Raw genomic sequence first — 26,195 nt, 5'->3', positions numbered from 1 at the left:
AAAGTGTCTGCCAAATAATAGCATCCAAGAGATATTTGAATGATTGAGTCAGAGAGATTTACCACATCTTCCCAGAGGGGATAGGGGTGGGGGAAGACACTACTTACTGCCCCATAAATTGTCTGAGGAAAATGCTTGAATCTTTATTCAAGGATGTGTTCAAATCCTAAAGTGATTTGTGTAATAACGTTCTTGTGTTACTCTGCTTTGGTGGTGTTCCCTCCCTAGTACAATAAAACTGACAGGTTACACAGGGCTAGAGATCAAGGTTGTCTGAAAACCTCTAGATCTGTTTTCTAGCTCATTCCTTTCTGGTCTCCTCTTTAACCTAAGATCAACGGTAGATAATAAGGGGAGTTAGATATATTTTTACACTAGAATTCCTCTTATCAATATCTTGATCTTTCTACTAGGGGAACAATGTAGAAAAGAGTAAGAAAAAATAACTTTGGTAGAGATATCGGACAGCAGCCCAGAATGTGCTGCAGAAGATACAACATTGGACTTTCAAGCATGAGGTTCTGAGGTAAATCCTCAGTATCTTCTCTTCTCTCTTCCCCCCTCTCTCCCTACCTCCCTCTTTTTTAAAAATAAAAAATCTTTTTTTAAAATAAAAAATACAGATGTTAGTCATGGGTCAACTCTGGTTTCCACTGTTTGTTAGAACATATAGGTTTGATCTTAGAGGTCTGGGAAATAACTCACTGTGTAGAACTTGCACTTTACCAAGCATGAAGCCCCAGGTTCATATCCTAATACCACATGGGAGAATCATAGCACCAGAGGAAGTTCAATCGATAACGGCAAAGTGCTTTAGTGTCTTTTTTAAAAAAATATTTTTGTTTATTTACTTTAACCAGAGCACTGGTCAGCTCTGGCTTATGGTGGTGTGGGGGGCTGAACCTGGGACTTCAGAGCCTCAGGCATGACAGACTGTTATGTGTACACTCTACAATGTGTGCCACTGCCCCCAGCCCTTCATCTATTAGTTCATTCAGTGTTAAGTTGACGGTTCCATCAATCCCAAAGGACCCCAGAGAGTGTGGGGAGACATTCCCCTCCACACTGTGTTTGTAGCTCTGTGTTGTGTTGTGAGAACAGGGAATGTGTATGTGTTCTATTTAATAAGTGAATGTAAAGATCACGTGAAGCTTGGAGTACAGAGGTGAGTTCCCCGAGTGTTAAGAAGCAAACAAGCTATGAATTAGGCCTGGAAATAAGAAGAGATTTTTGCCCAGCATTATTGTCAAGTTCCTCACACTTACCCATGGTCAACCTTTTGCTGTCGATACTTGCCATTTCATCATTTCCCCATTTTTTGTTGTTTTTTGGGGTGTGAAGACTCAACTTAGTTGCCGTGTACATCCCCTTGTTTCTCTTATGCAAGAGAGGAAATCCTGGTGTCAGCACATAGCCACAAAGTAAGTGAATATTTTTATGTCTTCAGGCTGAACCTCCTAAAATAAAGACAAAGTACTCATCCTTGGGGATTCGCTTTCTCTGAATTTCACCAACAAAACGTGGACAATCTTGGAAGCTAAGGGCAGAGACTGAGAGCTTGAGAGGAAGAAAAAGGATGACAATCTCCAAACCATCTACAGGTGAACAGACAGGTAAAATTTGCCACTTTTCCCCTTTCATAATTTTTTCAAAATTTTTTTCTTTATTACAAGTAAGAAGGAGGGAAAATATCACTTCTCAGCTCTGGCATAAGGTGGTGCTGGAGACTGACTGAACCTGCAGCCTTTGAGAGTATAAATTAGAGCTCGACCAGGCAGAGCTAACTCCTCAATCTTCTTTTATAGATTTCATTTTAGTCCTGGGGTACAGGGTGGAGACAAGTAATATGTTGAGTGCAGGACAATAGAAAAGTGAAGTCGAATAAGAAAATTCAGAAAGACAGAGCTGTGGGAGAGGAAAATGAAGAAGAATGTTTATAAGAGACTACGCTATACTGAGAAGGTTGCTCACTTCAGTTCAAGCTGCGTTTTGTACTCTGTTCAACTTTCTGTTTCAGTGGGAAAATGATTTCACTTCTCTGGAACTCACTTTTCATGTCTTTTAGATGTGTATTGAAAGGGAAGAGGAGAAGAGCTGCGAGAATATTGTCGAACTTTTAACAGATTGATTTACAAAGTGTTTTGAAAGAAAGTAGAGAGACAAGAAAAACAGAGATGGTAAAAGAGAGAAAAAGCGAGACAGAGATAGGAGGGTAAACATCTGGGAGAATTGAAAGAAAAAATGGTTTCATCTGTCTATGTTCATGATTCAGTAATAATGTTAATAATAATTATCAGTAATAATCAGTAGTAATAGAGTACTGGCATGACCCTTAATGTGTAGTCCCCAGAAAAGTAGCATTAGCATTTTCTGTAAACTTAGTTCCTTACCAGCTCTACTGAATTTTTCGTTCTGGTGATAAAACCCTGTCATTCTTGCTCTTAAAATCCTCCCAAGTCATTGTGATTCTGATGCATCCTGAAGTCGGAGAATCACTCCACACAGACAGTGCCAGTGAAAGAGAGTAGAAGTGAATAAGAATCTTGTGTCTCCACAATGGAATTCTACTCAGCTGTTAAAAATGATGAAGTCATCTCCTTTGCTTCATCTTATGTGGAACTTGAAGGAATTGTGTAAAATGAGATAAACTGGGGGCCTGAGGACCTGGGGGCCAGGGGGGCAATGGTGAACTCAAGTGTAATGTCACCATGCACAAGGATCTGGTTTCAGCCCCTACTCCCCACCTACAGGGAGGATGCTTCATGAGTGGTGAAGCAGACCTGTGGGTGTCTTTCTTTCTTCTTCTCTGTCTTCCCTTCCATCTCAATTTTTCTCTGTCCTGTCAAATAAAAATAAAGTAGAAAGAAAAATAAAATGGCCACCAGGAGCAGTGGATTCGTAGTGCTAGCACTGAGTCCCAGCAATAACCCTGGTGGCAGGGGGTGAGGGGGGGTCTGGGGAGAGGGAGACAGAGAGAAACAAAAATGGGAAGTATAAATACCAGATGATTTCACTCATAGGTGGACCTTAAAAAATACAGAAAGGGAAAACAAAGTAAAATTTGAACTGGATGTGCTATATTTCACCAAACCAAAGGGCTTGTCAGAAGGAAGGGAAGAGAGCTGGAAAAGCTTTGGTGTCCCGGTGCTTGATGATGGAAAAAGACCTAAGCTGGGGACAAGAATGGTGATTGTTTGGGTTTCTGTTGTTTATTTTTCCAGGGCACTGCTCAGCTCTGGTTTATGGTGGTGTAGGGGATTGAACCTGAGACTTTAGAGCCTCAGAAATGACATTCTCTTTGCATAACCATTATGCTATCTACCCCAACCCAGAGCAAGAATGTTTTACAGACATCTATCATAGGGAAATGAGAGATTGTACCTGTGTGCTAACAACTATACTTTTGATGTAATCCATTAACCCCCAAAAGAAAGTAAGGGAGAAAGGAAGGTAGGAAGGTAGGAAGGTAAGGAAGGAAGGGAGGGAGGGAGGAAGGGAAAGGAAAGAAGAAAGAATTTTGTGTATCTCTTTGGTATATTATTTGGGGAAGATTAACCACGTTTATGTCTTTCTTTCTAAAGAGAGAAAATGTTTCTCTTCCCAAGTGTTCTTATGGACAGCTGCTGGAATCGCCATCCTATTACTCAGTGCCTGTTTTATCACTAAATGTATTGGTGAGTTTTGAAGGTCAAGGCAATTTGGGTGGAAGAAAATGTCATGAAGACTAGACATAACAGAGGTCACAAACATATATTTTCTCTAAGCCTTTGGGTCTGAAATAAAGTACATTCATCTTAACAAACCCAGAAGTCGATTATAAGTGAATCCTTTCTCCACAGAGTGAGTAAATTTCAGTGTATCTCCATGCAGAAGAAAAGGTAGAAAGGCAGAAAGGTATTTTAATAAGTATTTATGTTTTCTCTATGACGAAAAAATGGAATAGCTTATTCTTACCAAAAAAGTTATGCTTCTTCCCCTACAGTGACATATCATGTTTTTCAACTCTGTGATAAAAAAACATTGCAGCCACCTGAGGATTTAATGGCGCTACCCTGCTACACATATGAATCAGGTATAATAGTCCTTGCATTTGTACATCAAAACTTAAATAGCAAACTTTTCTGGCCTCCAGGCTGATTTAGGGATAAGTAAATTCATTAAATTAAGCTCTGCTTTTCAAAATTACAATAAAATTTTTATCTGTGCTATAAGAGAATTATGAGGAGGTGACACAGTGGATAAAGTATTGGAGTCTCAAGCATGAGGTCCCGAGTTCAGTCCCTGGCAGCACATATATCAGAGTGATGTCTGCTTCTTTCTCCTCCTATCTTTCTAATTAATAAATAGATAAAATCTTAAAAGAGGGAGAGGAGCGTAATTGAGGAGGGACAACTTTAGAAATATAATTGTCACCGGGGCAGAAAATTTAGGGGACATTAAAGCAAGTTTTGGGAATAATTATGGTATATGTCTGAATAGTATAACTGGAAGTAGAAGCTGTTATCCTCAGGAATACACTCTTTTCATTCATTGATTCTAAAATGAAGAGGAAGAAACTGAGAGAGAGAATGGGAGAGAGCGAGAAAGCAAGAGAGAGGGGAATTTGGAAACACATCAAAAATATAATCTGTATTGCTGTTACATGTATTCTTATTGCAGATCTTAGAAAAATACTATATGACTGAACATTGACTTACTTTTTTGACATATAACTTTCTCAACATTAAGTTTATGAGAGAAATTTAACTATTTACCTTTTGAATTTTTTTCGAAAAATCAGCATTTATACTTCTAAGAAGTTTGGTCCACCTAAACAGTTAGTTGGAGATTATACTAAGAGATACCTGCTTGGGTATCATAAAAGATAGTTGCCTTAGGAATCTCTCAAATTATGAATACATCACTTCTTTGACCTTTGCAGTTTAAGAACAAATACAGTCCTATATCATAGTGTAGCAGACAGGCTGCCTATATTTTTGTATTTACTCTTACTGACATCTAGAAAATAAGGACATTTTAAGAGATAAGAAAACAACTTGTTTTTTAACCTAAATCTCATTGAGTAGGGGAAATAGCATAGTAGTAATGTAAAAACAGACTCTCATGTCTGAGACTTCCAAGTCCTGGGTTCAATCCCCTATACCACTATAAGCTAGAGCTCAGAAGTGCTCTGGTAAAAATAACTAAGTACTTAAGTGCATAATCACAAGAAAGTAAATCTTATTGATCTGCTATTAGTTTATGATATTATACAATCAGAAGTACAATGTCACACCTTTAAGTAAAACCCACTGCATTGGCCACTGTAATTCTAGTGCCATTATACTATTAAAACGGTTCCCCTATCTGCTCATTCATTTTTTAAAAATTCTCTTTATTTATTTGTTAGATAGAGACAGTCAGAAATCAAGAGGGGAGGGGGTGATAAGGAAAGACAGACAGACACCTGCAGCCCTGATTGCAAAGCTTTCCACCTGTAGGTGGGGACCAGGGGCTTGAACCTGGGTCCTTGCACATTGTAACATTGTGAGCTCAATCAAATGTGCTACCACCCAGCCTCCTCATTCTTCCTACTTATTGAACGTAGGATTCAAGCTTCTTGATTATATACAGTGAGCTTCATAGACTCAGATAAAGAATTCTCCTTTTCTATGTTGCTCATATGGGGCATTTACAGAAATTTATCTCACCATAGGTTCAGTCAAGAAGTGCTGTCCACTGAACTGGCTACATTTTCAATCCAGCTGTTATTTCTTCTCTACTAACACCTTGACCTGGGCATCAAGTTTAAAAAACTGCTCAGACTTAGGAGGTCATCTGGTAGTTATCAACTCACTGGAGGAGCAGGTAGTTGGAATACAGCTTCTTCTATCTTAAACACCACTTTCTCAGATCTGTCCCCTCTGGCCTACATGTGCCTACTGTTTGGTTCACAATTACTATTTGTTAAATTGATTCACTGGAATGAGTACTGCTTCTGCTTTTTCTGTAACTCAACACCTACTTTAATTTATTTACATTGCAGAAATAATGTATTGGGAGGTGTTTCCATGCTCTGTTCTTTTATTAGTGAGACAAGAAAAAAAAGTTAAGATTTTATTTTAGAATGGCCGAGGGTCAGGGGTAGGTAGCCTAATGATTATGCAAAGAGAGTCTTGTGCCTGAGGCTACAAAGTCCCAGGTTCAATCCCCAGAACCACCTAATCCATAGATGATCAGTGCTCTGGTAAAAAAAAAAAAAAAAAAAAAAAAAAAAAAACCTGGAATGGAATTGGCATATCGCACCAAAGTAAAAGACTCTGAGGTGGGTGGGTGGGGAGAATACAGGTCCATGAAGGATGATAAATGACATAGTGGGGGTTGTATTGTTAAAAGGGAAACTGGGGAATGTTATACATGTACAAACTATTGTATTTACTGTTGAATGTAAAACATTAATTCCCCAATAAAGAAATAATTTTTTTAAAAAAAAGGGAGAGACAAAGAAAAGAAAAGAAAAGAAAAGAAAAGAAAAGAAAAGAAAAGAAAAGAAAAGAAAAGAAGAAGAGAAAGGGAATAACCCAGTAAGATTCTGATCATATTCTATGAACAAGGACAAGCACTGCCCATTATCTTCAAGTTTTGATTGACGATGTTTGTCTAAAGTAAATACAGTCTATTTTCTTACTTATAAAAATAGCTAACCAGAGGTTTGACAACTTCCCTCTCTCTCTCTCTTTTGTTAGTTTAGTTTTTATGTTGTGTATAAAAAGATCAAGAGACAATCCTCCATGGTCATACAATTCCAGGGCAATTAATCTGTCATCTCTAGTCCAGATCCTAACAATTATCATCAATATTTGTTCAGAATTAAAATAACTGAGTTTCATTTCTTTTATGATTATTCCTTTCTCATAGGAATTCCTCTTCCATAAGAAACCTACAAAGAGAGAGTTTTACATTGGATTGACAGACCAAAGAACTGAAAGTCAGTGGAAATGGGTGGATAACACACCTTTCAACACATCCTTAAGGTAACTTTCTTCTTACAGAATTTTAACACTACCCCAAACCCTAAAGTTATGCCATTATTGAAAGCAATTGTCATAATCTCCTTTTATACCATGAGATATACTTAGGTTCATCCTTGGTGATATTAGATGAGAAAAGGGAAAGAGTTGGTATAGATGAGAAAAGAGACATCTTAGTATCTGCTGCTTCTATTTCTCAGAAGCATTGCCAGAATAAAGGGGAAATAGATACAAATGAGAAAGAACTGGAAGACTAACTCATTGGAAGTGCAGAGGAAGCAAAGAGTAGAATTCATTCTTATGCCCCAAGATTATAGTAAATAGAATAAAATAGTGATTTGAAAAAGACAGAAGATGCTTACTATCCTTGATAATAATATCTCTATTCTCTTTATTTTATTTTTTATTTTCTTTATTTGTTGAGTAGAGACAGCCAGAAATCTAAAGGGTAAGGTTGATAAAGAAGGAGAGACACAGACAGACACCTGCAACACTTCTTCACCACTCAAAATGCTTTTCCCTCTGCAGGTGGGGGCCAGGGCCTTGAACCTGGGTCCTTGAGCATTATAACATGTGCCCTCAGCCAGGTGCGCCACCACCCAGCCCCTTTATTCTCTTTATAATGGTTGTTTGTCATTAAACCTTGAGGACTTTCAATGGTTTTATCTCATTTTTGTCTGTTTGTTTTGTTTTGTTTGTTTTTTATTTTGCTGAAGATAGACCTTTCTGAGATACATAACTTTAAGTAATTAATTTCTAGTTAATTCAATAATTTCTAAGAAATAGCCCAAATTCTACAAAACTTTGGAGAGTTGCTTTATTACAGCATTGTAACACTTATTGATGTGCAAAAATATTGTAGCACTTGCTGCCTTCCACGGGTCTGCTGTCAAAATCCAGTTACCGTGGTTTAAATCTTCCCCATGACTCTCTTTCAGCTTCTGGGATGTCGGGGAACCTAACAACCTGGCAACAGTTGAGGATTGTGTCACTATAAGAGACTCTTCCAATCCAAGGCAAAATTGGAATGATGTACCCTGTTTCCTCAATATGTTTCGGGTTTGTGAAATGGAAGAAACATACATGTTGGACAAAAAAAACTCCCTAAGAGCAAAAGGCAAAACATAAATGTACAAACGAGGAGAAACAGGAACATGAACACAACTACAACCCCAACCACAAGAAAATGTGCATAGCATTTCACAAGGACTCTATAATTATTTGTTGCTTTGAAATAAAGAAATGTTTTGAATATCACAATTCATGATACTAATTGAAGAGCATTTTTCTTCATATTGGTCTCAGGACTTCTCAAAATTTACCGAGCAATTCTCTAGCAAATGCTGTGAAGATGGGCCCCTTGGGTATAACTGTATTTGTCCTCGGTATAAGTATTCTTTATTATCCCTATATGGAGTAGTACAGGGTTAGTACTGAGTCCAGCACACAAGTGGATTTAGGAAAGTATCTTTGAACAGTGGCCTGAACTCAGATTATATCTCAGTTTCTCTTCCTTCTAGTTTCTGAAAACTTGTCTTCTTTTCAGATTTCATGCTGCTTTTTTACCCCTGCCCAAGTGTACATCCTCAATATTATGTTATATACAATGAATGAACAGGAGACTTGGTTCAAACCCCCACTTCTCACCTATGAGTGGGTGTAGAGATGGGGGAGATTCATGAGTGGGGAATAAGGACTTCAAGTATCTCTCTTTCTTTTCTTTCCCTTTCTATTTTTTTCCCACTCCTCTCAATTTCTCTAGTACTATCAAATAAAAAAGGGGGGAGTAAAAGATGACCACCAGAATTGGTGGATTACTGTGCTGGCACTGAACCCCAACTATAACCTTGGTGGTAATAATAAAAAAAAGTAGAAAAAAGGAAGAAATATCTAAAATTCATGAAATGACATAAAGACTCATATGAACTTCAATTTTTATTTTATTTTATCTCTTTTATTAGTGATTTAATATTGATTTACCAAATTCTGGGACAAAACTGTTTTCACTACCAGAGTTCCAAGTCCCCATTCCCTCCACTGGAAATTACAGTAGTTTTCTCAAGGTTATAGATGTGGGCTGACTATTAATTCTATAACTAACTGTCTAAATATATGAATTTGTCAGTTTCTTCCATGGCCCTGTCCTCTCCTTTCCTCCAAGTCAAAGCTACACCCACTGCCACTTACAAATGTCCTGTTTTCCTCTTCTCTCTCTGGGTCCTGATGGAATTAGAGTTCAGAGCTCTCTGGTCATATTCCCCTAACATTTCTCCCCCTCTGGGACCATGGATCAAAATTCTTTATGGGTTTGATTCATCAAAGATGTCCTTGAGGTGTAGGTGGGAAAGTGTTTTACCAATGTTTTCCTCTAAATCAAACCCAATTGCAAGGAAGACTAAAGCAGAAACAGACCAATGGGACTACATCAAATTGAAAAGCTTCTGCACATCCAAAGAAACTATCACACAAACAGAGAGACCCCTCACAGAATGGGAGAAGATCTTCACATGCCAGACATCAGACAAGAAACTAATCACCAAAATATATAAAGAGCTCAGCAAACTTAGCACCAAAAAAGCAAATGACCCCATCCAAAAATGGGCAGAGGATAGGAACAAAACATTCACCTCAGAGGAGATCCAAAAGGCTAACAAACATATGAAAAACTGCTCTAGGTCACTGATTGTCAGAGAAATGCAAATTAAGACAACACTAAGATACCACCTCACTCCTGTAAGAATGGCATACATCAAAAAGGACAGCAGCAACAAATGCTGGAGAGAATGTGGGGACAGAGGAACCCTTTTAAATTGCTGGTGGGAATGTAAATTGGTACAGCCTCTGTGGAGAGCAGTCTGGAAAACTCTCAGAAGGCTAGACATGGACCTTCCATATGATCCAGTAATTCCTCTCCTGGGCTTATACCCCAAGGACTCCATAACACCCAACCAAAAAGAGGTGTGTACTCCTATGTTCATAGCAGCACAATTCATAATAGCTAAAACCTGGAAGCAACCCAGGTGCCCAACAACAGATGAGTGGCTGAAAAAGCTGTGGTATATATACACAATGGAATACTATGCAGCTATCAAGAACAATGAACCCACCTTCTCTGACCCATCTTGGACAGAGCTAGAAGGAATTATGTTAAGTGAACTAAGTCATAAAGATAAAGATGAGTATGAGATGATCCCACTCATCAACAGAAGTTGAGTAAGAAGATCTTAAAGGGAAACTAAAAGCAGGACCTGATCAAATTGTAAGTAGGGCACCAAAGTAAAAACCCTGTGGTGAGGGGTAGACATGTGGCTTCCTGGGCCAGTGGGGGGTGGGAGTTGGCGGGAGGGATGGGTCACAGTCCTTTGGTGGTGGGAATGGTGTTTATGTACACTCCTAGCAAAATGCAGACATATAAATCAGTAGTTAATTAATATGAGAGGGGGGAAAATCAATTGTATGTCTCAAAGTTTCTCAAAACACAAACTGAATCCTTTTAATATATAGGCTGTGTATTTGATACGCGGACTCTCTCAAAAGCCTAGACCAAGTAGATTAGAAGCATCCAATAGCACAGCTATATACAAGATACTGGATACTGTACAGCAAACCATAACAAAAGGACTTTTCAAAGTTAACCCAATTAACAAATAATGTGATGATAACATTAACTAACGATTGTCTTTTTGAACCCTAAGACAGCAGGAACCTCACATCTCCACTATAGAGCCCCTACTTCCCCCAGTCCTGGAACCCTTGGATAGGGCCCACTTTCCCGTATGCATCTCCCAATCCAAACCAAATAATATTGTATCTGCCGATCACAACCTAACCAACGCAACGATTGCTACCTCAACATGCTTCACCTCAGACTGTGTCCAGAGACTTCACGTGTGGAATGACAACCCTTCAGCTTCATTACTCGGGTGAGACCTTTCCTTTTATAGTACACTCTAATTTCATCTCAGGTGGTTCACTTTCTAACAAAGTCCCAAAACCTAGATATACACCAGTTTCTGTGAGAGAGATCATATGTTCACATGTATCCATAAACTACTGCAAAATATATACCTGAAAGCAGTAGTACACTAGAGTTTGCAGTGAGTACCTCCCTAACACTTCCTCTCCACTATTCCAAGCTTGGTTGCTCAACAAATTGTTTGGCTTCGTATGTTAACTCTCTTTTCAATCACCAGGTTCCAGATGCCACCAGGATGCTGGCCAGGCTTCCCTGGATTGAAGACCCCACCAATGTGTCCTGGAGCTCAGCTTCCCCAGAGACACACCTTACTAGGGAAAGAGAGAGGCAGACTGGGAGTATGGACCGACCAGTCAATGCCCATGTTCAGCGGGGAAGCAATTACAGAAGCCAGACCTTCTACCTTCTGCAAACCTCAACGACCCTGGGTCCATGCTTCCAGAGGGCTAGAAAATGGGAAAGCTATCATGGGAGGCGGTAGGTTATGAAGATTGGGTGGTGGGAATTGTGTGGAGTTGTACCCCTCCTACCTTATGTTTTTGTTCATTAATCCTTTCTTAAATAAAAAATTTTAAAAAAATTCTTTATGGGGTACAGAAGGTGGGAGTTATGGATTCCAAAGGCCCTTACTGCTCCCTCTCATGGAGAGAACTTGCTAGCCATCAGCTCTAAACAGATCGCCATTCTGTTCACTCATCCCAGCACTCCTCAAGCTTTCCATTCTCTCCCATTGATTGGCTGGATCTAACCTGAATTTGTATCCACTGGTTATCTATCCCAAAGTCCACAGTCAATTTATTTTAAGAGGACAATCATCTTGACGATTTTTTTTTGCCTCCAGGGTTATAGCTGGGGTTCGGTGTCTGCACTATGAATCCACTGCTCCTGGAGACCTTTTTTTCCCCCCTTTTTGTTGTTTATCATTGTTGTGGTTATTATTGTTGTCGTTACTGTCGTTGGTTTTGGATAATACAGAGAGAAATCGAGCAAGGAGGGGAAGACAGGGGGGAGAGAAAGACACCTGCAGACCTGCTTCACCGCTTGTGAAGTGATCCCCCCGCGGTAGGGAGCCAAGGACTTGTACCAGGATCCCTACACTGGTCCTTGTGCTTTGTGACATGTACACTACTGCCCTGCCTCCTCATCTTGACACTTTCTATTTCAAGTCATTCATTTATTTTACAATGCCCCATCAATAAAGTCATTTGTGAATATGTAAATAACATGACAGCATTAACAACCATGTTTTGCACATAGAAACAAGAAGACCCTCAAAATTCACACATTGGAACTAATGTATAATAACTGAATGGGGAATTCCGACTCAACAAGTGAATATCATATATTAGCTGTCTTGATAAAATGTTTATTTATCGTAAGTAACAATCTATGGCTTTAAAATCAAAATACCTTTAAGCCACAACTCAGTTGAGATACAAGCAATTCAATAAATACAGCATGTTTCTAATGACTTTTTTAAAATAATAAGCATTGAGGTTTAGATGGGAAAGCATTCTGCCAATATTTTCCTCTAAGTATTAAGTATTTTATAGTTTCTGGATTAACATACAGGTCCTTGATTCATTTGGAGTTTCTGGCAAGATAAAGTGATTCAGTTTTATCCTTCTGCGTGTTTCAACCCCATTTTTCCCAGAACTGTTTATTGAAGAAACCCTCCTTCCTCCATTTAATAATTTGGGCCCCTTTATCAGAAATTAGATGTCCATAGGTGTGGGAGTTTATTTCTGGGCTTTCCATTCTATTCCACTGGTCTGTGTATATATTTTTGTTCCAATTAACAGGTTGTTTTGATTATGATGGTCTTATAGTATAGTCTGAGATCTGAGAGTATTATACCTCCATTTCTGTTTCTTTTCCTCATGTTTGTTTTGGTGATTCTAGGTGTTTTCTGGTTCTAAATAAATGATTGTAAAGATTGGTCCAGCAATGAGTGCAGGCTAGAATCTTTCTAGCTATGACCATGGAATGCAGGCTCAGACCTACAGGGATACAGAGGTTACATAGGCTCCTGTGCTGAATATGGGCCCCAGATCAAATTGATGAGGTTTACAGTTAACAATTTATACACTTTTCCTATATTTGGGAGCTACTCTCTTCCCTGATCCAGCTTTCTAGTCTTATTTCCAACTTTGACACCATCTCCCCAGACAATACCTTTGGTCCATCTGCATGTTAGCTGTTGGGCTCAGGAAAAATTTAGCTAAATCATGGGCCCCTTGGAATACACCTGAAATAGATATACCAGCTTTTTGCAAAATTAAGACCCCCAAATCTCATCTGCTATGCTCTTACCTTTAGGTTCCTGACTATTAAATAATTTGTTCTGTTGTATATCTTAATGCTTTTTCAGCCACCAGGTTGCAGATGCTACCATGATGCCAACATGACTTTCCTGGGCAGATGACCTCACTATTGGTTCCAGGATACAACAGAAGCAAGCTGGGGATAAGGATCGACCTGCCAATGCCCATGTTCAGTGGAGAAGAAATTACAGAAGCCAAACTTCCCACCTTTTGCACCCTATAATGATCCTGGTCCATACTCACAGAGGGATAAAGAATAGGAAAGCTTTCAAGGAAGGGGATAAGATATGGAGCTCTGGTGATGGGAATTGTGTGGGATTGTATCCCACTTATCCTATGGTCTTGTCAATATTTTTATTTTATAAATAAATTTTTAAAAATAATAATAAGCATTAATGAAAGAATAATGCAAGACAAATGAGCTTTTGTTGTCTATAACTGTTCCCTATAACTTGATTAGTTAAATTTTATTTCAGCATTAAAATATGTACTAAACTATCATTTTTATTGTTTCCCACATGTTTACAATTTGTTTTGCAATTAACTTTATCTTTAAAACTCTTCAAGAGCAATTACTAAGTGTTTAGTGATTACTAACAATTCCTGGAACCTAAATTTTATTAATTTGGAAAATACTTCTTAGGGAATACATCATTTAGTTAAAACAACTTTAAAAAAGATTTCCTATGTGGTTCTACACTAAACTAACTTACTTATAAAATTTCAGAAACACCACCACCACCACCACCTACCACCACCACCACCACCACCCAAAAATAAACAAATAAATAAATAAAATTATAAGAAACAGAAGAATAATTAATTACCTATCTTCCATAGATAAACCATTTTTGGGTCCCTGTTTTTGTTATATGAACAACCACACTATTCCTAGAGGGATAAATAATAGGGAAGCTACAGTCCTTGGCAAGGTCCCCCTAGGCCTGATAAATATGAACCTGAATCATTGATGGAAACAAGGCTGCCAGTGGGCTCTACAAATCCATTTCAAAGACTTGGGATATCAGGTAGTACAAAATAAACAAGAATACAAAGGATGAAGGCACCATGAACAAGAAGTACAGAAAGAAGGGAAAAACAAGCCCAGGGAGATAGCCCAAAACTAGAAAGCAAGACTTACATGCCTAGGGTCACATATAAGAGTTGAGCAGTGCTCTGGTATCTCAATTGCTCTCACAAAAACAAAAACTCTTTAAAAAGAAATAACAGAGGCTTTGGTGGAGCACTTGGTTGAGCACACATGTTACAGTGTGCAAGGACCTGGGGCTCAAGTCCCCATCTGCAGGGGGAAAGCTTTGCGGGCAGTGAAGCAATGCTGTAGGCATCTCTCTGTTTCTCTCCCTCTCTACTTCCCTTTCCTCTCAATTTCTGGCTGTCTCTATCTAATAGATAAATAAAAATAATGAAAAAATTTTAAAAATAGGGAAGCTATCGAGGGAGAGAATTGGATACGGACTTCTGGTGGTAGGAACTGTGTAGCACTGTACCCCTCTTATCCTATGGTCTTCTCAATACTTCCATTTTATAAATAAATAAATAAGAAAAACCACACTACTAAATTTTATAAAACAAAGGACAAACAAGCAAGAGGAAAACAATGCATGATTATTAACAAACACTTTTATCAGAATCATATAAAAATAGAAGTAGGGGGAAAATATCCAAATCAAAAACTAAAGAGATAATTATCATGAACATTAGTTGAACATCACCCCTATAACCTTATATGATGTTAGTAGTTAGATACAATGATGGAAAGTCAAATGGATACAAATATAAATATAGCTCATCTGGTAGAATGCACACTTTGCGCCTTGCATGAAAACTTGCACAGCGCTGAAGCAGCATAAATGATTATGGGGCCAGGGGATTCCATGCACAGAGGAGCAGTGCTATGGTCTCTCCACTCTCTTCCTTTCTCTAAAGAAGAAAGAGAAAAACGAAAGGAACAGGTGGAGGAGAAGGGCAGAGGTAGATAACATAAGGGCAGGGTAGATAGCATAGCCTGAGACTGCAATCCCTCACACCACCATAAACCAGAGCTGAGCAGTGTTCTGGAGGGGAAAAAAAGGAGGAGGAGGAGGAGGAGGAGGAGGAGGAGGAGGAGGAGGAGGAGGAGGAGGAGGAGGAGGAAGGGGAGTGGGAGGGGGAGGAGGAGGAGGAGGAGGAAGAAGAAGAAGAAGAGGAAGAGGAAGAGGAAGAGGAAGAGGAAGAAGAAGAAGAAGAAGAAGAAGAAGAAGAAGAAGAAGAAGAAGAAGAAGAAGAAGAAGAAGAAGAAGAAGAAGGGGAAGGGGAAGGGGAAGGGGAAGGGGAAGGGGAAGGGGAAGGGGAAGGGGAAGGGGAAGGGGAAGGAGAAAGATGGAAAGGAGGAAGGAGGGAAGAATTGAAACCAGAAATCCTCTCAGATATGCAAAGTCTGAATTCATTCTCTGGGACTCCATAAAATAAGTTAACTTATAAGTTAATAAAATAAAATAGAGCCAGAAAATAGATCACTTGGATTGTGTACTGTTTGCCATGTGCATAACCCAGGTTCAAGCTTGGCCCCCACCACAGTACTGTGGTCTCTTTCACTCTCTCTCTACCTCTCTGCCTCTGTTTAAAAATAAAATAAATATACATGTATTACATATATACTTTTTTAAAACAAATATTATTGGTGTACCATTGGTTTATAATTCCACAAACATAATTTATAAGTACAACTTCACAACTCCATTTGATTCACTGTACCTACTATTGTTGGGAAATTGTGGGAAAATTCCACTGTCATCACACTTTCTTATTTTATTTTATTTATTATTGAATTGAGACATAGAGAAATTGAAAGGGGAGGAGACAATAGAGAGGGAGAGAGACAACTGCGATTCTGCTTCACCATTTGTGAAGCTCTCCCCCTATAAGTGGGGACCAGGGGCTTGAACCTGCTTCCTTGCTCACTGTAATGTGGGCACTTAACCAGGTGTGCCTCCACCTGAACACTCACCACACTGTCAAAATTATTCCCTATACTTATTCTTTCCATTCTCTTCCTACTTCCATTATATTTTCACAAAGCCTAAGAGATATCTTTGCTGTGTTTTGTCAGTTTTGTTTGCTTTGACTATTTGCATTTCACATCAACATTTGTCTTTCACTCCTGAACATGATTGTTTGACTTGACATTAAATTCCATCCAGGTTCTCATGCAAGGCACAATTTCATCTTTCGTAATTACTTAAATACATACATATATATGTATATATTTAATATGTATATATACATAAAATATATATGTATATATATATTTAATACATATATACATATGTATATATATGTATGTATGTAAGCATGGCATATATATATATGTCATATATGCCATACTTGCTTATTCAATAATAAACTGATAAATGTTTATATTGATTGAGTATTTTGGAAATTGTGAATAATGCTGCTGTGAACATATGGGTATAATTTTTTAATTAAAATCTTCATATTTTCTAAATAATGTCTAGTAATAGTATTGTTGGGTCATGTGTTATTCCCATTGTTGGCATTTTAGAAAGTCTCTGTATCATCATCTACCAATCAAAAAGAAAGAAAGTAGGGAGGGCAGGAATGGCCACTGGGAACAGTGGAGTCATGCAAACATTGAGCCCTAGTGCTAATCTTGGTGGCAAAAAAATATGTATATGTTTTATTTATTTATTTATTTATTCATTCCCTTTTGTTGCCCTTGTTTTTTTTTAAACTCTTTCAAATCATTTTAATGATCTGACAGTGATTAAAAGTATGAAAAGATCCAAACGTATGCCTTTGAGGGGCAATGCTACTACCATGATGGCCTCACACAAACACCAGGGCGGTGATGAGCGGGATTCCAGAGCAAAGGTGGGAGGGAGCCTTCCGGGCCCGGACGGAACCGCGGGGACTCCGAGAGCAGCTTGCGGTGGGAGAAGCAAGAAACTTCCAGGGACTCTCAGAGGACTGGGAGCGGCTGCTGGGTCATGAGCACCTTGAAGCGTCTCTTGATGGTGATCCGGTGTCGGGAGTATTTGTCATCTGGAGAGAACCGGGCGGGATGGGCCGAGAGGGTCTGCTGTCCATTGGGATCGAACTTCTTCAGCGTATAGACCCGGTCTCCCTGTTCATTGAGGTAATACAGAAGAAACATGATTGCAGCGAAGTGAGACCTTCCGACCAGGTCTGTAGCACAGTCAGACTCCCTTGTTTTTTATTGTTGTGGTTATTGTTGGATAGGACAAAGAGAAATGCAGAGAGGAGGGGAAGACAGAGGCAGAGAGAGAGAGACAGACACATGCAGACCTGCTTCACTATCTGTGAAGCAACTCCCCTACAGGTGGTGAGCCAGAGCTCAAACCAGGATCATTACCAGTCCTTGTGCTTGGCGCCACGTGCACTAAACCCACTGTGCTACCACCTGACTCCTTATGTATATGTTTTTAAAACTTCAAAGGAGTCCATGAGACAGCTCAGTGGCACATTGTATGCAAGAGACCTTGAATTTATCCAGACTCTTTTTTTTTTCTCTTTCTTTCTTTTCTTTGTTTTTCTGCTTTTTACCAGCACACTTTTCAGTTCTGGCTTGTGATGGTGCTTTAACTGAACCTGAAACCCTGGAGTTTCAAACATGAAAGTCTTTTGTATACTGATGGTGCTACCTCCTACCCTGGTTCTGTACTAAAAAAGAAAAGAAATAAATGTGGGGGGAGGAGAGAATATTTAAAGTCACGGAGTTCTTTATCCTTTAGTTCTTTGTGTTCAAAGTTTATATTTGCTATAATTCATATCTATTACCAAATTAATTGCATTTACGTGAAAATTAGGAGGACAATTTTGCTCATACGTGAAATATAAAAAATTGAATCATGGGAATTTATGTTTTAAAAAATGTAGCACTGCTAGTGGGAGTGCAATTTGGTCCAGCCATTATGGAGAACAGTATGGAAAACCCTTAAATAAATACAAATGGAAATACCTTGTGATCCAGTAATTCCACTACTTGGCATTTACCCAAAAGATATAATAACACTGATATGAAAAGATACGTGCACTCCCCCCGTGTTCACAGTGGCTTCATTCACAATAGCAAGAAACAACCAAAATGCCTTTTGTCTGACGACTAGATAAAAAAGTTATGGGACATATACTCAACAGAGTATTTTTTTCAGCAGTGAAAAATATGCTATTGTATCTCTTGGGATAAAGTGGATGGAATTGGAGAAGATTATGTTTAGTGAAGCAAGTAAGGAGGCAAAGGACAACTACAGAATAGTTTAGTCGTATGTGGAATATAGAGAATTGAACACATGAACGGGAAAAAAATGTCAATCTGTATCTAAGACTGTGGGAGAACTACAGTGGTTATGTATGATGGTAGGGTGGGGACACAGAACTTTGGTGACAGGAGTGGTAAAAAAAAAAGACTATACTGTAAACCATCATTCAATAAAGCTCTTTCAAAAATAAATAAATAAATAAATAAATAAATAAATAAATAAATAGGGGGTGGACCCAAGATGGTGACTTGGAGGCAGCTGCTGGCATGAGCTCCCACAACAATTGCTGGAAAGGGTAGGATACCTGGCCATCATCAGGGCGGTGAATAAAGGGTTCTAAGTATGACATCAAGGAGGTGACTGTAGCTCAATTTGGGTTAGAAAACAGAGAAAAAAAGAAAGGAAATTTTTTATTATTTCTGAAGCGCATCCCTTTCCCCCACCCTATAAACAGAACCAAGGGGCTGGAGAGCTGCTACCAGCAGGCTCCCCGCTGAGCTTTTTTCTTTACCAAGATTCCTGGCTCACCAGGGGTGTGATTTTTTTGTTTTTTTGTTTTTTTAACAATTGACTGTCTTTGCTGAAGCTGCCTGAGTCAATCCAGAGCCCTCCAAGCTTCAGACTGACTATCAGGTTTTTTTACTCTGTTCTATTTTATTATTACTATCATATATACACGTTTCCCTTCCCCCAATCCTTCGGTTTGACCAAAATTAACTTTTAGTGTATTTTCCATTGCTAGATGACTGGGTGTCCTATCCATTGTGAGAGGAACTTGTTTCACTCTACCTACCTCCACTATCCACTCTCCCCCTTCCCACTCCTCCTAGCTAATAATAATAAAAAAAAAAACTCTTTCCTTTCACTGCTCTTTTTTTTCACTTTTATTCTTTTTTTTTTCCTCATTCTTCTATTCTTCCTTCCTCTTTCCGCTTTCTTAATTCACTGATACTCATTTGTGAATTCTTTTGGGGAAGAAATCTGACTCAGAGTGAACTCTCTTAGTGTGTCTCTTCTCTACTTCCCTTTATCCTCTTGCTACCCCTAGAATGTAAATTGGATAGTAAATTTGCATAATTGTCTATTCTTGCTATCCTTTTTTTTTCCTGTCTCTTTCTTTTTCATTTGGATTTGGTTTCTATTTTTTCTTGGACCAGAGGTGTTGTTTGGCTAACTGGTATTGGTTAAACTGCTTCAATCCTTGCTTCAGTTACTATTGTAATTTCTGAGGTTGGTGACTGCATTTGTCATAAAGTTATTTAGTATATGTTAGGCTTGTACTCAAAACACAACAACTGGAGAACAACAGAACAGAAAAATAAAAGACACATCAATAAAAAATGGTTAAACCAAGAGCAAATAAAACTGCTACTACAATGAATGAAGACAGGGACACTGAAGAAACTACAAATCAGTCAGAACCATAGATAAGAAAAGTATGCAAGCAATAGTAAACTTAATAATCACAGAAATGAAGACACTATGGAGAAAAGGGCTAGCAGAATTAGGGAAACAACAGTTGAGACCCTCAATGAAAAGACTAGCTACCTCTAGGTAATTAGAGAACTGAAAGTTGAAATAGCTGAACTGAAGAAAAAGCTGAGGGAAAGTAAAGCAGACTAACAGAAGCAGAAAACAGAATTAGCCAGACAGAGGATGAGCTAGAGAAAACTAAGAAAGAGGTAAAAGAGCTCAAAAAGAAATTGAGAGACATTGTACAACAACAGAGACATATGGGATGATCTCAGAAGAAGTAACATTCATATAATTGGCCTGCCAGAGGAAGAAAGAGAGGAAGGGGAAGGAAACATTCTAGAAGAAATTATAGAAGAAAACTTCCAGACCTGAACAACAGAAAGGACATTAAGATTAAAGAGGCCCAGAGAGTCCCAAACAAAATCAACCCAGACCTGAAGACACCAAGACACATCATAGTTACAATGAAAATAAGTAAGGAGAAAGAAAGGATCCTAAATGCTGCAAGAGAAAAACAAAAAGTCACATACAAGGGAAAACCCATAATATTATCTGCAGACTTCTTCACTCAAACTCTAAAAGCCAGAAGGGAATAGCAAGTTATCTATAAAGCCATCAATGGAAAAGGGATTCAACCAAAGATAATATATCCTGATAGACTTTCATTCAGACTAGATAAAGGGATCAAAACCTTCCCAGACAGACAACAGTGAAAGGAGGCAACTATCACCAAGCCTGCCTTGAAAGAGACCCTAAAAGACCTCTTATAAACAAGAGCATCACTATAATACTTGCAACATATCAGAGTAAATAAAAAATTGTTGAGTAATGGCACTACAATACATTCAAGCTATAATATCAATAAAAGTCAATGGATTAAATGCACCCATTAAAAGACACAGAGTGGGAGGATGGATCAGAAAACATAACCCAACCATATGCTGCTTTCAAGAATCCCATCTGACCCAACAACAAAAAGGATGGAAAAATATCATACTGGCTAATGGACCACAAAAAAGGGCAGGGGCAGCCATTCTCATCTCTGAAACAATACATTTTAAATTAAATAAAGTAATAAAAGATAGGCAAGGTCATAACATAATGATTAGAGGATAAATCAGCCAAGAAGACTTAACAATTATTAACATCTATGCACCCAATGAGGGACCAGCTAAATACATCAAGCACCTACTCAGAGAACTTCAAAAATACATCAATAGTAATACAATAATAGTGGGAGACTTTAACAACCCACTCTCTCACTTAGACAGATCAACAAAGCAGAGAATCAACAAAGAAATAAGAGAATTAAATAAAGAGATGGACAGACTAAAACTCCTGGACATTTTCATCCCCCAAAAAAGAAATGCACATTCTTTTCAAATCCACACAACACATCCTCAAGAATAGATCACATATTAGGCCACAAAGACAGCATCAATAAATTCAAGAGCACTGAAATCATCCCAAGTATTTTCTCAGACCACAGTAGAGTAAAGCTAACATGTAACAACAAACAGAAATTTATTAAAAGACACAGAATTTGGAAACTAAACAACATACTGCTTAAGAACCACTGGGTCAGAGAGACACTCAAGCAAGAAATTCAAATGTTTCTGGAAACAAATGAAAATGAAGACAGAAGCTATCAAAATATTTGGGACACAGCTAAAGCAGTATTGAGAGGGAAACTCATAGCTGTAAAATCACATGTTAAAGAACAAGAAAAAACTCAAATAAACAACCTTACTGCACACCATAAGGACTTAGAGGAAGAGGAACAAAGGAACCCTAAAGCAACCAGAAGGACATAAATCACTAAAATTAGAGCAGAAATAAACAACATCAAAAATAAGAGAACCATACAAAAGATCAGTGAAGCCAAATGTTGGTTCTTTGAAAAATTAAACAAGACTGACAAACCCCTAGCCAGACTCACTAAAAAAAAAAAAAATCATATGAAACTTCTTTGAAGAATTATACGCCACCAAGCTAGAAAATCCAGAAGAAATGGAAGAATTCCTAGAAACATATGCCCTTCCAAAACTGAACCAAAAAGAACTACAAAATCTAAATACACCAATCACAGACAAAGAAATAGAAACAGTTATTGAGAATCTCCCCAACAACAAAAGTCCTGGACCAGATGGCTTCACAAATGAATTCTACAAAACATTCAGGAAACAGTTAGTACCCATACTTCTTAAGCTTTTCCATAAGACTGAAGAAAAAGGAATACTCCCTTCCACCTCCTATGAAGCCAACATCACCCTGATACCAAAAGCAGATAGGGACACAACAAAAAAGGAAAACTACAGACCAATATCTCTGATGAACATAAATGCCAAAATATTAAACAAGATCTAGGCCAACCGGATACAGCAACATATCAAAAAGATTGTTCATCATGACCAAGTGGAATTTATCCCAGGAATGCAAGGGTGGTTCAACATATGTAAGTCAAAGTCATTCACCACATGAATAAAAGCAAAGCCAAAAACCACATGATTATCTCAATAGATGCAGAGAAAGCCTTTGACAAAATCCAACACACATTCATGCTCAAAACTCTACAAAAAATGGGAATAGACAGCAAATTCCTCAAGACAGTAGAGTTCATATATAGCAGACCTACAGCCAACATCATACTCAATGGACTGAAGCTGAAAGCATTCCCCCGCAGATCAGGGACTAGACAGGGCTGTCCACTGTCACTGTTACTCTTCAACATAGTATTGGAAGTTCCTGCCATAGCAATCAGGCAAGAGAAAGAAATCAAAGGAATACAGATTGGAAGGGAAGAAGTCAAGCTCTCAGTATTTGCAGAATATATAATAGTATATATAGAAAAACCTATAGAATCCAGCAGAAAACTACTGGAAGTTATTAGGCAGTATAGCAAAGTGTCAGGCTACAAAATCAATGTACAAAGATCAGTGGCATTTCTCTATGCAAACACTAAATCTGAAGAAGAAGACATCCAGAAATCACTCCCATTCATTGTTGCAGCAAAATCAACAAAATACCTAGCAATAAAGCTAACCGAAGAAGTGAAAGACTTGTACTGAAAACTGTGAGTCACAAATCAAGGAAATAGAAACTGATACCAAGAAATGGAAAGACATCCCATGCTCATGGACTGGAAGAATAAATATCATCAAAATGAATATTATCCCCAGAGCCATATACAAATTTAATGTGATACCATCAATGTTCCACCAAGCTTCTTTAAGAGAATAGAACAAAACCTACAATGACTTATCTGGAACCAGAAAACACCTAGAATTGCTCTTGAGGAAAAGAAACAGAAATGGAGGCATCACACTCCCAGATCTCAAACTATTTTATAAGGTCATCATTATCAAAAGAGCATGGTATTGGAACAAAAATAGGCACACAGAACAGAGGAACAGAATTGAAAGCCCAGACCTAAAACCCCACACCTATGGACATCTAAACTTTGATAAGGGGGCCCAAAGGATTAAATGGGAGAAGGAGGCTCTCTTCAATAAATGGTGCTGGGGGAAATGGGTTGAAACATGCAGAAGAATGAAACTGAACTACCTTATCTCACCAGAAACAAAAATCAACTCCAAATGGATCAAGGACCTGGATGTTAGACCAGAAACTGTCAAATACATAGAGGAAAACATTGGTGGAACACTTTCCTACCTAAACCTCAAGGACATCTTTGATGAAACAAACCCAATTGCAAGGAGGACAAAAGCAGAAACAAACCAATGGGACTACATCAAATTGAAAAGCTTCTGCACAGCCAAAAAAACTATCACACAAACAAAGAGACACCTCACAGAATGGGAGAAGATCTTCACATACCATATATCAGACAAGAAACTAATCAACAAAATATACAGAGAGCTCAGCAAACTTAGCACCAAAAAAGCAAATGACCCCATCCAAAAATGGGCAGAGGACATGAACAAAATATTCACTTCAGAGGAGATCCAAAAGGCTAACAAACACATGAAAAGTTGCTCCAGGTCACTGATTGTCAGAGAAATGCAAATAAAGACAACATTGAGATACCACCTCACTCCTGTGACAATGGCATACATCAAAAAGGACAGCAGCAACAAATGTTGAAGAGGTTGTGGGGACAGAGGAACCCTTCTGCACTGTTGGTAGGAATGTCAATTGGTCCAGCCTCTGTGGAGAGCAGCCTGGAGAACTCTCACAAGGGTAGACATGGACCTTCCGTATGACCCAGTAATTCCTCTCCTGGGGATATACCCTAAGGATTTCATAATGCCCAACCAAAAAGATATGTGTACACCTATGTTCAAAGCAGTACAATTCAAAATAGCTAAAACCTGGAAGCAACCCAGGTGCCCAACAACAGATGAATGGCTGAGAAAGCTGTGGTATATATACACAATGGAATACTATGCAGCTATTAAGAACAATGAGCCCACCTTATCTGACCCATCTTGGATAGAGCTATAAGGAATTATGTTAAGTGAGCTAAGTCAGAAAGATAAAGATGAGTATGGGATGATCCCACTCATCAACAAAAGTTGAGAAAGAAGAACAGAAAGGGAAACTAAAAGCAGGATTTGACTAAATCTCGAGTAGGGCACCAAAGTAAAAACCCTGTGATGAGGGGGAGGGTGGACATTTGGCTTCCCGGGGTGGTAGGAGGGTGGTGGTGAGTAGGTGGGATGGGACAAAGTCTTTTGGTGGTGGGAATGATGTTTATGTATACTCTTACCTAATTGTAGTCATATAAATCACTAGTTAATATGAGAGGGGGAAACTTGATTGTATGTCTCTAACTTTTAAAGCACAGGCTGAGTCTTTTTAATACATAGGCTGAGTCTTTTATATGTTGACTCTCTCAAAAGCCTAGACCAGGGAGAACAGAAGCAACCGGTGGCACAGCTATATACAACATGTTGGGTATTATACAGCAAATCCTAACAAAGGTACTTTTCCAAGTTAACCCGGTTACCAAATAATGTGATAATAACAATAACTATCCATTGTCTTCTTGAACCCTAAGACAGCAGAAACCTCATATTTCCACTATAGAGTCTATATTTCCACCAGTCCTGGAACCTTAGGGTGGGGTGCACTTTCCTCATGCTAATCTCAATTCATATCAAATACTATTGCATCTGCGGACCACAACCTAATCAATGCAATGAGTACCACCTCAGCATGCTTCACTTCAGACTGTGTCCAGAGACTTCAGGTGTGGAATGACAACCCTTCAGCTTCATCACTCAGGTGAGACCTTTCCTTTCATAGTATTCTCTAATTCCATCCCAGATGGTTCACTTCCTAACAAAGTCCCAAAACCTAGATGTAGACTAGGTCCCATGAGATAGAGCATATGCTCACACGTATCCATTAACTAGGGCAAAATATATACCTGAAAGCAAAAGTACACAATAGTCTGCAGTGAGTACCCCCCAACACTTCATCTGCACTATTCCAGCCTTTAGGTCCATAATTGTTCAACAATTTGTTTGGCTTTGTATGTTAACTCTCTTTTCAGCCACCAGGTTCCAGATGCCAGCATGATGCTGACCAGACTTCCCTGGACAGATGTGTCCTGGAGCTCTGCTTCCCCAGAGACCCACCCTACTAGGGAAAGAGAGAGGCAGACTGGGAGTATGGATTGACTAGTCAATGTCCATGTTTAGCGGGGAAGCAATTACAGAAGCCAGACCTTCCACCTTCTGCAACCCACTATGACGTTGGGTCCATACTCCCAGAGGGATAGAGAATGTGAAAGCTATCAGGGGAGGGGATGGGATATAGAGATCTGGTGGTGAGAATTCTGTGGAGTTGTACCCCTCCTATCCTATGGTTTTGTTAATGTCTCCTTTTTTAAATAAATAAAAATAAATAAATAAATAAGCTGATCAATAAGCAGGGAAAAAATGTAGCCAAACTGTGGCTAAGATTGTGAAACCTATGATGGTTTGGGGGAGGCATGGGGGTAGTAAGGAACTCAGAACTATGTTGGTGAGTGCAGTGTGGAACTATGCCCTTATAATTTTATTCTTAAATCACTAAAACTATAATACAAATAAGTAAAGCTTTAAAGGACTTAACAATAATTGTAGTTTTTTTTCTACCACTT

The 26,195-nt window shown here is 38.6% G+C and overlaps 3 protein-coding genes across 3 annotated transcripts in view; 1 reads left to right on the top strand and 2 right to left on the bottom strand.

Annotated features, from left to right (window-relative positions):
• The window catches only part of CLEC4A (C-type lectin domain family 4 member A), a 173,096-nt gene that overhangs the window by 10,451 nt on the left and 136,450 nt on the right, over window positions 1–26,195 (bottom strand). The gene's annotated exons all lie outside the window — the stretch shown is intronic.
• On the top strand, window positions 1,374–8,270 carry CLEC4E (C-type lectin domain family 4 member E). The gene is made up of 6 exons (XM_007535858.3): window positions 1,374–1,613; window positions 3,582–3,674; window positions 3,983–4,072; window positions 5,696–5,847; window positions 6,898–7,013; window positions 7,949–8,270. The coding sequence occupies exons 1-6, from the start codon at window positions 1,577–1,579 to the stop codon at window positions 8,136–8,138; spliced, it is 678 nt and encodes a 225-aa protein (XP_007535920.1). The 5' UTR covers window positions 1,374–1,576; the 3' UTR covers window positions 8,139–8,270.
• LOC103125078 (H/ACA ribonucleoprotein complex subunit 3) lies at window positions 17,062–17,532 on the bottom strand. Its single transcript, XM_007535846.3, has one exon. It carries the CDS (start codon window positions 17,482–17,484, stop codon window positions 17,290–17,292), a length of 195 nt encoding a protein of 64 aa, XP_007535908.1. The 5' UTR covers window positions 17,485–17,532; the 3' UTR covers window positions 17,062–17,289.

Source organism: Erinaceus europaeus, chromosome 4 (assembly GCF_950295315.1).
Source record: "Erinaceus europaeus chromosome 4, mEriEur2.1, whole genome shotgun sequence".
NCBI lineage: Eukaryota > Metazoa > Chordata > Mammalia > Eulipotyphla > Erinaceidae > Erinaceus > Erinaceus europaeus.
This window is presented reverse-complemented; position numbering and strand designations above follow the sequence as displayed.

Excerpts from the sequence above, each read along its gene's own strand:
- CLEC4E (XM_007535858.3), top strand. The coding sequence starts at position 1,577 with ATGACAATCTCCAAACCATCTACAGGTGAACAGACAG. Across the intron at positions 4,073-5,695 it reads CTGCTACACATATGAATCAG|GTTCAGTCAAGAAGTGCTGT; the intron begins GTATAATAGTCC and ends ATCTCACCATAG. Across the intron at positions 7,014-7,948 it reads CCTTTCAACACATCCTTAAG|CTTCTGGGATGTCGGGGAAC; the intron begins GTAACTTTCTTC and ends ACTCTCTTTCAG.
- LOC103125078 (XM_007535846.3), bottom strand. The coding sequence starts at position 17,484 with ATGTTTCTTCTGTATTACCTCAATGAACAGGGAGACCGGGTCTATACG.